Source organism: Chinchilla lanigera, unplaced genomic scaffold (genome assembly GCF_000276665.1).
Source record: "Chinchilla lanigera isolate Chin_1 unplaced genomic scaffold, ChiLan1.0 scaffold00015, whole genome shotgun sequence".
Lineage (NCBI taxonomy): Eukaryota > Metazoa > Chordata > Mammalia > Rodentia > Chinchillidae > Chinchilla > Chinchilla lanigera.
Window position 1 is genome coordinate 22,267,929 of NW_004955416.1, and position 12,874 is coordinate 22,280,802.

The following is a 12,874-nucleotide window of genomic DNA, read 5'->3' on the forward strand; positions in this document are numbered from 1 at the left end:
GGTTGCTTTATGAGTTAAACATTGACTAATGGGAATTTTCAATGTATTTAGACTTGATACATGATATATTTTATTATGTAAGAAGAAAGCTGTATAGTGGTAAGGTAGGTAGAATAATCTTTGTCCACACCTCCAGAACCGCACACTTTAATCCCAGGATCCTGTAAATATGTTATTATATTGCAAAAAAGACTTTACACATATGCCCAAAGCTATAGACTTCAGGACAGGGGAAGCCATCTTTGTATTCCTGGTATCTACAGTCCTGGAATATGGCAAACACTGCATGTGGCATCACATCCCTGAAATCCCAGTACTCTGGGAGGCTGTGGCAGGAGGATTATGTCCAAGCCCACCTGGGGCAATTTAACACCTACTTCTAAAAGACTACCTCAAAATGAAAACCTAAACATAAAAATGGGGATTGTAATAGCTGATACACTGTGTCAATTTGAGAAGTTTGGAAGTTGAACTCAGCAGGGAGCCAGGGTCCTCACTTTGTAAACATCCTGACCTTGTGGTAGAGGAGGGCACGGAGATGGTGTGGGCGGATGGTCAGCATACAATGTAAGAGAGGAAAAGAAGCTTGCTCTCTCCCACTTTTTCCTCTTGCTGCTCTTGATGTCTTGTGCCACCTTGAACTGTTGCCCTCTGCCATACCACCCTGCCTTGGAGCCAGCTGATTATAGACGAAACCTCCACAAACTGTGAGCTAAATCAACCTTTCCTTTCTTAATTTTGGGCATCAGGTGCTTTGTCTCAGGAAGGAGAGAAAAGTAACCCAGACAAGGATGTAAATCAATGTGAAGGTCCTGACTTCATTCCCTAACATCCCAGAAATAGTAAAAGAAAGAAGGTGAAATAGTGCATCAGAGAGATACTACATGAGGGTCCTTTAGCTGTTGTTTTGGGCTTTGAGGATGGACGAGGGGTCATGGGAGAAGAAATATGGACAGATCCTAATGGCTGGAAACTAGTCTGTGCTTACAACCAGAAACTAGGGAATCAGTCCTAACAACCCCAATGGGAATGTCTGAGGCCTAAGTTCACCTCTGCAGCACCCAGGAAGGCAGGAGTCTTAGCAACACGTGGATTGTAGCCTGATAAAACTTGTCTTGAACTCATGATCTCCAGAATTAAAAGATAATCACTTTGGCTTTTTATGTCACTAGGTTTCTAGTTAGTTTTTAATGACCAAATGGCACACAAGTGCAGGTGTTCTGGTTCCTGCTTCCACTGAAATGGTGAAATAGTTTGAAACATCAACTATATACCTTGCAACCCCTAGAGCAACCACTAAAAATTTCTGCAAACTATAATCAAAAGTGAACACATGCTAAACATTTCTGCAAAGTATAATTAAAAGTGAACACACAGAAGTGTCCAAATAACCCCTAGGAATGCAAGTGAAGGGAAAGAGAGGAATAAAAAAACACAAGAAACAAATAATAAAAGAATATATGTGAACCCAAATGTATCAGTTATTATGATAAGAAATAAGCAGACTGTCAGTGAAGTACTACTCAGGTAGAGAGATGGATAAATTTGGGTCTCTTGTAGGAAAGTGGACATACTTTGAGACCATAATGCTAAGCTAAATGAATCAGACATGCACAGTAAATATAGCGTGTTTTCTCTTATAGGAGAAACCCAAACTATAAATAAAGTGTGAAATCAAAAATAGGAAGCAGAAGTAGACCTTTTGCAGATGGGATGGGGCTCTAAGGATGGAGGGATAAGAGGGGAAAAGGAAATAAAAATATTAAAATATGATATGTGTATCTATCAATGACCAAAAATTAATTAATTAATTTATCTACTTATTATTTATTATACACATGTACAAATAAAAAAATTAGAAAAACAAATGTTTCCCTGTAGCAACTAAAGGCTTACAGTAACCCAAAAATTAGCTGGGAGAAGGCTTACAGTAACCCAAAAATTAGCTGGGAGAAGCCACCATATGGCTTGTAGAATTTTTCAGCAAAGCTTTACAGATCATTTCATTATTGCTCCAGAGCAGCCTTATCAACTAGTAGCACTTACATAAGTGGGCAAGTAAGAACAAGGCTTCATAATCTGACTCTCAGAAGTAGTAAACCCTCCAGCAAAAATGATACAACAATGCAATAAAAAAAGAACATTGTTAAACCTCAGTTGTAAAACTAAGAAGTAGATACAAATTCAAAGGATACAAGGACAAAATACAAAATTCAGGTGTATTTGTGCAAAGTAACAATGTATAATTGGAAATAAAAATGAAAATTATACTGTAGTTACAATAAGTAATGACTAGTTATAGATGTGGTAAAACATGTATAGGCTACGTATGCTTGTCTTGGTTATTTTTTTTCTCGCTGCTGGGACAAAATACCTGATGCCCAAAATTAAGGAAGGAAAGGTTTATTTCGCTTACAGTTCATGGAAGTTTCAATCCGTACTTGGCAGATTATAAGGCAGAGCGGCACATGGCAGAGGGCTGCATCTCAGGGCTGCAGCCACAGCTAAGCAACAACTAACTTACATGGGGGGGGGAATGGGGGAGGAATGCCCCCAAGAACTCTTTTCCTGTCCCTTACATATGCAAACTATCCACTCCCGGGCGGGTGCAGCTCTCACACCCATATTCAAACTCTAATAGCCTGCCCCACGGCCGCAGGAGGCTTTGGGGGGACACACAGACATAAACCATAACAATGCTAAAGCCAGAAAATGGTGATGGAGGAAACCATAAGAGATACAAGAGACAAGATTGCTATGTAGGAGCCTTGGCTGGTCTCTAGTTTGTGGCGATCTTCCTGCCTCAGCTTCCTGAGTGTTGTGAGTGCAGGTATACACCTACTCACTATGCTTATCCTTTTCCTAAACTGGAAGAACCAAACTAGTAAACATTTCAGTAATTCATAAATTGATCTATAGATTCAATACAATGCCAATAAAATCCTAACAGGATATTTTGTATTTATGCACAGAATTTTCTGAAATTTACACTTGCTTATAAAGGAACTAAGTAGGTAAACTGATGAGGAAGAGAAAAAAAAAAACTTGGAGCAACTATAGTCCCTGATTTGAAGAGTAACGTGACTCAGTAATCCAGACAAGATGGTACTGAAAATTGATGGGCTCATAGATCAGAGGAACAGGACAGAGAATCTAGGAATACGCCCATACAAATATGTCATTTGATTGCTGAGGCAAATGCAAAGTAATTCAGTGGAAAAATGGGATCATGGTGTTAGGATAAAAAGCCGCCCATGTGTAAACAAGGAACCTTGGCCTCCACCCCATGCCTTACCCAGTTCTCTCAAAACAGATCAGAGTTCTAAACTAACACAGGAAAACACTTGTGTCAGTTGGGATTAACCAATGAGCTCTCAGACATGACACCAAAATTAAATTCCATAAAAGAAAAATGTTGACCTGCTGAACATCATCAAGGTGTTAAAACTGAAAGTTTAAATTTTTATTATGCAACAAATACCACAAAGAGCAAAAGGAAAAGAAAAAACAAACACAAGCTACAAAATACCTAGAAATATTTGAAAATTGTGTTTAATGAGGGTCTTACATCCAGAAAATATGACAAAGTTCCAGAATTTCACAATGAGATCAAACAACCCAATTTTTATAAATTAGGTAAAACTTAGAGTAGTTTGCTGAACTACATGTAAAGATAGCAAATAAAAACATAAAAAGGGTTTCAATATTATACACCGTTAGGAAACTAAAAAAATTAAACCCTGATTTGAGAGTCCTATGTATTTCTTAGAATGTTTACAATTAAAAGTAATGACAGCATCAAGAGCTGAGCTGTAATACAACTGGAATTTTCATGATTGTTGGAAGAAACCCAAAATTACACTGGTACTCTGGAAAGCACTTTTGTATAAAGTTAAACATGCATTTACTATATGACCCAGCAATCACACTCCTAAGCATTTATCACATGAAATAAGTTGAATGTCCATGAATAATACTATATACAAATGATTATGACAGCTTTGTTTATAACAGCTCAACACTGGAAATGACCCAAATGTCCTTTCAGAGGAAATAGATAAGTGCTGACACATCCACACTGTGGAATATTCCTCTCATGAGTGAAAAAGAATCAAAATACTGAGGAACTGGGATTTAGCTCAGCGGTGCAGAACTTACCTGGCAAATGTAAGGCCCTAAGTTTGATTCCCAGTACCAAAAAAAGTTTAAAAAAATCCAGGAAAACAAAACAAAAAAAGAATCGAAATACTAACACATGCAGCAACTTGCCTGAAATCTCAGAGGTGCTTTGTTCAGTGAAACAACCCGGTTTCTAAAACTTATAAATGCATGATTCTATTTATAAGACGTTCTCAGAAACACAAAACTATAATCATAGATAATAGATCAGTGTTCCTCAGAGGGAACAAACAGGGACTTGGGAAGGTACGATTCTAAAGGGCAGTCCAGGTTGTGGTAGTGATAGCAATTCTGTGGGTGAAAATACATAACTTTACACCAAAGAGAGAAAGTCTGTTATTGACTTTTGTAGAAAGATTTCAAAAAGAAAAAAAAAAAAATAGTAATGCATTGTTTTCTCAAAACGAAGGCAGAACTGTTGGTTCTAGGGTCCGGCATTCTTAGCTGTACCTTTGCCTTCTACCTGGAATTTCCCTTGAAAATATTTACTATTCCAATAATACATCCATTTCCTCTAAAGGCATCCTTTCCTACTCACCACCCTCAGTAAAGGAGAGAAGTGATTTATCGGCTCAGGACAGTTTAACTGCATGGAAAAGCAACATCTTTTTCCCCACAGAATGCATTGTTCAGAGATGCAACTTCATTTATTCCAACTATTTTTCCATTGTGTCTTATGTATTTTGGTTTCTAACACAGAGATTCTAAAGCTTCGTATTTCATGATACGTTAATTTCTCTGAGTTTCTCCCCTGAATAGGCAGACTTCCCTCAGAGGAGAATGCAAATTTCTCTAGACTTAGATTCTTAACTTTTGAATTACATAATATTCGGCAGGTAGGTCTGTTGGGAGGCACTGGAGTTTATTTCATTTGGAGCCCAGGAATGGGCAGTTAAAAAGATCATCTCTCTATGCATCTGCTTCAGATGGCACCGGGATCTTCCTGTAGCAATTCCTTTAGGGCAGCACATTGAGTCTGTAGGCTTTCTGTCTGTCTACTTCTGTCTCTGTCTCTCTTACTCTTATAACTGTATTTAAATGCAGAAAGTTCTGCCTGCCCCTTTAGAAAGCACCATGCAATATTTTGTTGTGTTCCCTTATGTGAGTACATTATATGTGTTTTTGTTCCCACTGAGGTCAAGAGGCTGCTTTTCCTTGCCCGTGTTCCAGGGCACTCTGTGTATGTCAGAGTTCTCAGACATCTCAGGGCAGGGTGCTATTTGCAGACTTTAATCATGGCAGTTTCGTTCAGAAGTTATTGGCCACCAACTTCATTTGTATGTTTTTCATATACAATATTTTCATCATAGCAGATCTTTCAGTTATTCAAAATTGTTCCTTGATTTTTCTCTGCCAATTTTTTTCTTGGTTGAACAGAATAATATTTCTTTTGTCAAAAACTTGTATCAGCTATTATTGGTGTGAGACTTGGATCAATTCCTTTACTCAGATGTTTCATTTGCATTGTTTTGTTTCTCGTTTCTGTGGTGAATTTCTCAAGGCTCTGATCTGTATCTGGGGTTTTCTGAAGTCTTGATCACATTGTGGATGCTGCAGATAGATAAACTTTTTGGTTTGACTTTTCCTTCTCTCAAAGGCTGTGCTTGGCCAGAGTGCTCCTCCTTTAACCTCTATGATTTGCTAAGTGACTAAAAAATATTTCTAAATTCATACAGAGACAATCCCTTTGTGCATATTTGCAAGTCAAGCTCTAAGACTGAAGTGAATACTACATTTGTGTCTTGCTAATGTGAAATCCAAGTTTTTGTTTACAGTAACATTTTTAAAAGCAGCAAAAACTATAATCATTTAAATCCCAAATAATCCAAGATGAAATTGAAATAATCTAAAAGCTAACATTATGTTAAACATTTGCCCATGATAATACTGTTCTATTAACTCATTCAGCCCTCACCAAGCCCCTGAACGTACCTACTGTGGAAGCAGAAACGATGAGGTATAGAGCTGCGAAGTAACCTAAGACATCAAAACTAGAAACTATGACAATAGCAGTAATGATAAAATACCCTTCCTTGCCTGAACATTTTAATTCATCAGATACTGGGCTTTATGCTTCATCACACTTTTTTCTGTAAATTAGGCAGTCTGACCTTTGTTGTATAGGTGATAAATCTGGGGCGTAGTGGGTACCCTGCCTCTGGCCCAATATCCAAGCAGAAGGAAGCAAAGCTGGGTTCCAACTCACAGTGCCTGGCTCAGGAGCTTCAGTTTGAATCTGCTTTGTGCATGGAAGCTGCCACATCTGTGCAGGGGGATCTGGTGTATATGCTGGCCCTCATTAGGCAAGGGCCATGGAGACTCAGGGTCCTCACCTGCCCCGGGCAGACTGCACGTGAACCTTGGTTTGTGGACTTGCTGGGCTCTTCTTTCTAATGACTAAACAGCTGCTCTGAAATAAGGTACAAAACATTGAGCCCTTGATTTGAGAAAATGTTCTTTGTGTGGCTCTTTGCCTGCTTTTCCTCTGCTGAGTGTTTCAAAGTAAGTTCGGGCCAGGTCATAGTGCCCTGACCACGTTTCTCATATGGAAAGGATTATTACGAGGCATTAGACACTAAGAATACAACGGTTATTTCCCCAAATTTGACTTTGATTTGATGTGTAATGGGGTCATCCTTTTACATCACAAATCACTCTCCTTCAACGGCATCACTTATCCTGCTCTGTACCTGCGTATTTATTTATGAACCCTTATCACTCACACCAAGTCAGAACTGTTCTCTGACTCATCATCTCAGACTGACCCTGGGAAGCTTGGTTTTTTAGGGGTTCCATTGTGGAAATTTTGTCCGTTCTGAGTAAGGACTGAAATTCCATTTTTACAAATGCTTTTTCTTTCTAGTTATCATGTTAATGCACACAGTCTTTTCAGATACTTGGTGGAATCCAAGTTCACATATATGTACTTGTGCCTGTCACAACACACACTTAACTCTGGAAAGGAAGGTGACATGTCTAAAGCAGGGATTGGCAAATGATATATAAACTGTCTGCCGCTTGGTTTTGTAGATCAACTTTTATTAGAATTTAGCTGCCTCGTTGGTTGTGTTCTGAACATTGTTGCATCAACAGCATTGAGTAATTGCAGCAGATATCAGATCCACAAGGTCTAAAATATTTAATAACTGGTCACTGGCTCCTGATTTAGAAAGGTATGATGGCACCCTCTTTTCCTTGGCAATATAATAAAAAGGCACTGTTGACAGGTATAGTAAACAGCCTTAGCTTTGTTTTCCCAGGAGGGAGAATAAGACAGTCTTCCTATGAAGCTGTTCTTTTGGGTCAACCTTATAATTTTAATTATTCACTCTTTCATTGCTTTATAGCTTTTCTAAAACTGCTCTGATAAAAATCTTTAAAATTCTGTTCTTTAAAAATGCATGTCCACTAAATGTATTAGTGGAGTTCTGAACCAAATGATTTCATTTTGATCATGATTTTTATTTGTGTTCTGTTTTTGTTTTTTATTTTTTTGTTTGTTTGTTTTTAGTATTGAGGATTGATTCCATGTCTTAGTACATCCTCACCCCTTTTAAAATTACCTTTTATTTTGAGACAGGGTCTCCCTAAGTTGTTCAGTTGCCTAGGCTGGGCTAAAACTTATCATCCTCCTGTGTTAGTCTCCCAGAGAAATACAGGCAAAAGTGTGAGATTTTACTACTTCTTTGTGCCCTGACACTACCACGAAAGTTCATGTTCTCTCTTTTTGTGTTCTGTGTTTTAGAAGTCTCTGCAGTTGTTTTTACATAGAGCCACTCACTTTTGAGGATTGAATTATTGGTTCTTCATAAAGCCATGGATCTGGATAAACCATCTGTCTGGGGCTCATTCAAACAGCGGACCAGGCCATTGTTAATCAACTTGAGCAAGAGGAAGGTGAAGAAGAACACAAACAAACTCCTAGACTTAAGGGCAAGGCATCACCTGGACCGGCGCCTGAGCCTGTCAGTACCTGACCTTCTGGAGGCTGAAGCCCTGGTTCCAGAAGGCCACCCTTACACGGGACCCCAGTCCTCCTATACCTCAGTGCCCAACAGCCTGTCCACGGCAGGGATCATTCCCAAGAGTAGCAGCAGCTCCTTGAAACAGTCGGAAGAAGAACTGGACTGGAGCCAGGAGGAAACAAGCCATCTGCATGCAGTGGAGACAGACTCAGAAGAAATCTACACCTCTCCCACTGAGGATATGTGGGCCTCCAGCCCCGGCCTCTTTGATCTGCAGAAACCTCTGCTTGGAGTGGATGTGCCAGAAGAGCCAGAGGTGAGACCAGGGCTTGCTTCCTTCCTCCCTTCCTTCCTCCCTCCTTCCCTCCCTCCCTCCTTTTTTCTTTCTTTCTTTCTTTCTTTCTTTCTTTCTTTCTTTCTTTCTTTCTTTCTTTCTTTCTTTCTTTTCTTCCTCTCTCTCTCTCTCTCTTCCTTTCTTCCTCTCTTTCTCTCTTAAAACTTTTTCTAAAGTGCTTTCATTGCCCTTGGAAACTTTGGCTAGCAGTTATGTTTGTGGTTAACTTGGATGGGGAGAACATCATTTACAAGAATTTAAATTAATGTACTATTGATTTCACCCAGTGTTCCCATTAGTTTTGAGATTGACCTCTATGTGTTTAAAAACAATTACAAAGAACCTTTTTAGGATACTGTAAGGCATTATAAGCCCTCCTGGATGAAAATTTGTTTTTGTCTCCTGGCAAAGAAATTAAGAGCATGACTTTTATTTAACTTATTATTTCAACCTGTTTTTCTCTCACTAAACCATTACCCAGACGTTCTTAGTGATAAACCATGCATATTTGCATTTCTAAGAAATGTAGGAAGACGTTTCTACATTTGACTGCTAGAAGCCTGGTTTCCTCTTGTCCTATGCATGTGTATGCACACATGTATAAGGGCTTATTTCACTGGCATTATCTGAAAAAAGAAGTAGATAAATTTTTGTTGATTCAGTGATTTTAGCAAAACTTTAGCGTATTCAGTCAAATGTAATTATGCAAATCTAGCATTTCTAAGAGTTTGTTTGCATAATGATTGTATTTGGGTGTTGAATCTAAACAGTTTTAAAATAATTCCTCCATTAATGACACTGAAATAGCTTCCAGTGTTGACACACAGGGTTCACTTTTGTTTTCAGGTGAGTGTTGAAAATGCATACATAATTGGTTATTCAAATGGAATTTTTGGTTTTATGTTTAGAATGAAAGCACATGAATTTTGCAACTTATTTGGGGAATGGATTCATGGATATTTGGACTATGTTATGACCTTATTTTTTGCACATGTGACTGAGTTAGGATGCCATGACCCATGAAATGATTTAAATATTTTCTCCTTGAACATTAACATTTATGAAAAAATTTCATTAAATTAATTTCATGATATTTACTGCTATTTACAAATTTGAAGTGTTTGTTCTTCTTAGTTACTTTTCTCACAGCTGAGACAAACTACCTAACATGCACAAGTTAAAGGAGGAAAGGTTTATTTTAGTTCACAGTTTGTAGAATTTTCAGTACGTAGTCAGCTAGTTCCAAGGCAGGGTGGCATGGCAGAGGGATATCCCAGATAAGAAACAGTCCATGGCAGGGCAGGCATGAGGCAGAGAAGCAACAACTGCATGCCTTCCATCTTTCCCATTATATTCCTTCCAGGCTACAACCCTATTTGGTTTCACCCACACCCGAGGTGGGCTTTCCATTATCCTCACCGAGAATTCTGTTAAACCAATTTAGTTATCACACACCCTTAATCCCAATATCACATATCCTAAATCCAACCACCTCTGTAAAGGTCCATCTCTTAGCACATGAGTCTTTGGGGAGACATGTAGATATAAGCCATAATATTATTTCCACTGAAAAAAATACATATTAGTTGTATTAAGAATTACCTCAGTAGCAGAGGGCAGCATACTGACTTATGTACTGAAATCTATCTTCATCATCTTTTTACTTATCTACCCAGCAGCATCGAGTGCATTTCTTGGCTTTAATACACTAATACTTCCAAATTTGAAGAATATTTTAAACCTACTGGTATTAAACTTTTAGTGCTTGTTTCATATTTGTTGAATGCTGCTATAGACCAGGCACTGTAAAGATTGCTATAAAACATAGACATTGGTAAGACGTGCCACTCCCCTAGGCTAGGATCGATGGGAGCCAACTTCGCACACCTCTGAGCACAGCATAAGAGGCAATTGGATATAAGAGCTGTGCCTGAAAACTCTAAGCCTGGTGTCTTGGCAGTGCAGTTGAGGGCAGAGATCTAGGAGTAGGGGCTGAGGGCACATCATATCTGAGGCAGAGTCCAAGCTGACATAGAGAATAGTGCATATGCCAGATGAAGAAATACAGTCAACACAAACCTGAAGCATGTGCAGAGTGGAACAGAGGCTTAGGGAGCTTTCTGGAAGAGTGGGCTATGCTGAGGACCTACCATGGTCACTGATGGTAGATGGCTAGTTGGTTGTGGTGGCCATTTTGTCTTGCAGAAGCTAAGTGCAGGGAGCCTGGAATAAGCAGAGTCCTTCAACAATAGGGTATTCTGGGTCATTCAATATTTTCTTTTTACTCACCCATCGTATTTTAAGTAGCCTTCTTGGGGAAAATATCCTTTACTTCTCTTTTCTTGTAAAGAAATACAAGATAGGGATTTGAGGCTGACTCTTTTCCCATGGTTGAAGGTCTCACCACTTGAATGCTATTTCTCAGTCTGGTGGCCTGTATCCAAAGAAGCAAGGCGCTGGAATACACCACATCAGATTCGAGTGAGCCAGCAGTCAGATGTAGAGTTCTGCGCACGCTGCTGCCTCCTCTCCTCTGCCTCCCTACCCTGATCCTGCCTTTACTGTCTTGATCCCTGAGAGATCAGAATTTATCACATGCCACAGAGGAAATACTCCCTTTCTTATCTCCTCCACTCGACTGGATTAATTTGGGAAGTAGGTATGGCCGATTCTCTTTCTTTTCCAAGGGTTTAGGTACAATGGCTGTACTTTCTAGACAGCCAGTGCTCAACCAATATCTGTTTAATATGAACATCAGTATGTGTATTCTCAGGTTAATAGAGAGAGAGTGTGTGTGTGTGTGTGTGTGTGTGTGTGTGTGCACGTGCACCTGTGTATATGTATGTTGGATGCTGGCATCAAATTCAGAGGTCCACACATGCTAGACAAGTACTCTACCACTGCACTATATCCCCAGGGCTTTTGTTTGTGTTTTTACCCTGAATTCTCTTTAGATTATGATTTAACTAAGTCACCTTAAAACCTGCATCCTAAGTGAAATCTCTTTTAAAATGATGTTAGCTGAAACTATAAAGAAGTTTAGGCAAATGTAGATTTTCCAGCTGCTAATTTTAAATCTGAAGTCATTTTTCTGGTGCTTTAAGTGAAAACAGAATTCCTTTTGCATTCACTTCATCTGAGAGTCCTGGCGTCAGTTTATCTGTACCTGGGATCTGGTGCATCTGTTTCTTCCTTAAGAATAGCCGGCAGCTTTGTATAACTTCTCATGAAATGGGGAAGACATGAGAAGTGAGGAAAGGGCAGGCATGTGACCGCCTGATGCTCGTCGAGGACAAGTGGAGGTGTGCCAGGTTTCTTGGTGTGGCTTACTTTGTAGCTTTGCAGAGACGGTGAAGCAGGGACCATGGGTGGTCTGAAGGGCGCCCTCGGTTCGGGTGGGGAACTTGTCTCACCTCTTCTGTGTCAGGCTGAGCCTACAGCAGTGGGGAGGAACCCTGAATACCAGTTATGCCTGAATGCCATAATCTCTCTGCCATCCTGCCAGTGACAACAAAGAGGGAAACTGCCAGTTTCTGGTTATGGAAGAGTGGATTGAGGAGACAGAAGAGAAAAGTAACGATGAGCAGAAATGAAACGGGATTTGAGAACATGCAAAGCAGGTGGAACCCATAGTAGTCAGCTCAGGTGTTCAAACAACCATCAAACCAAAGTGGGAGGAAGAAGACTTAGCATAAAGCACTTGCTGGTTTAGGAGACTTCCTAAACAAGAGTCCTTCTTGAGCCCTAGATTCATCTTGTGCTAGACATCGAATATCTAATGAAAACATGGCCCGAACATGTCCTGACAGAATTCACCATCTCCCCGAAATGCTGCAAACACAGACTATCATTTCACATTACCATCACTGTTACTCACCTAGTTGCACAAGCAGAAGCTGCTGAAGTATGTTAGATTGTCTTCCCTCGCTTTTCACACTCTATGAGGGCTTCGTGAGCCATCTGACATCTATCTCTACCTTGGGTTCCCTCTTCAGCTTCCCTCATAGAAATCCCTCTCCCGCTCCAAGGCTCAAGTGAAACCTTCCTCTCAAGGGTGCTTTGCAGTCAATTTACCCACCCTGCCCTCATTTTCACAGCATGCTGGTATTACTGAGCCGTAATCTCAGTCTGCTTTGTGTAGAAAGCTGAGGGAGAGTGTCTTAATTACTTTTCTCTTGTTGCTGAGACAAAATACCTGACACCCAGAATTAAGGAAGGAAATGTTTATTTAGCTCACCGTTTGTGGAGGTTTCAGTCCATACTCAGCTGGCTCCAAGGCAGGGTGGCACATGGCAGAGGGCAACAGTTCACAGCAGCAGAAAACAGCAAAAGCTGCAAGAGCAAAAATGGGGAGAACAAGCCTCTTTTCCTCCCTTATATTGTAAGCAGGCTGCCC

General features: G+C 39.9%; 1 protein-coding gene across 1 annotated transcript in view; it reads left to right on the forward strand.

Annotated features, from left to right (window-relative positions):
• Mctp2 (multiple C2 domains, transmembrane 2) overlaps window positions 1-12,874 on the forward strand; it is a 233,957-nt gene that overhangs the window by 49,603 nt on the left and 171,480 nt on the right. Inside the window, exon 2 of the mRNA XM_005381603.2 lies at window positions 7,925-8,460. Coding sequence (XP_005381660.1) covers window positions 7,996-8,460 — 465 coding nt within the window. The 5' untranslated portion in view covers window positions 7,925-7,995. The remainder of the gene's footprint in view (window positions 1-7,924; window positions 8,461-12,874) is intronic.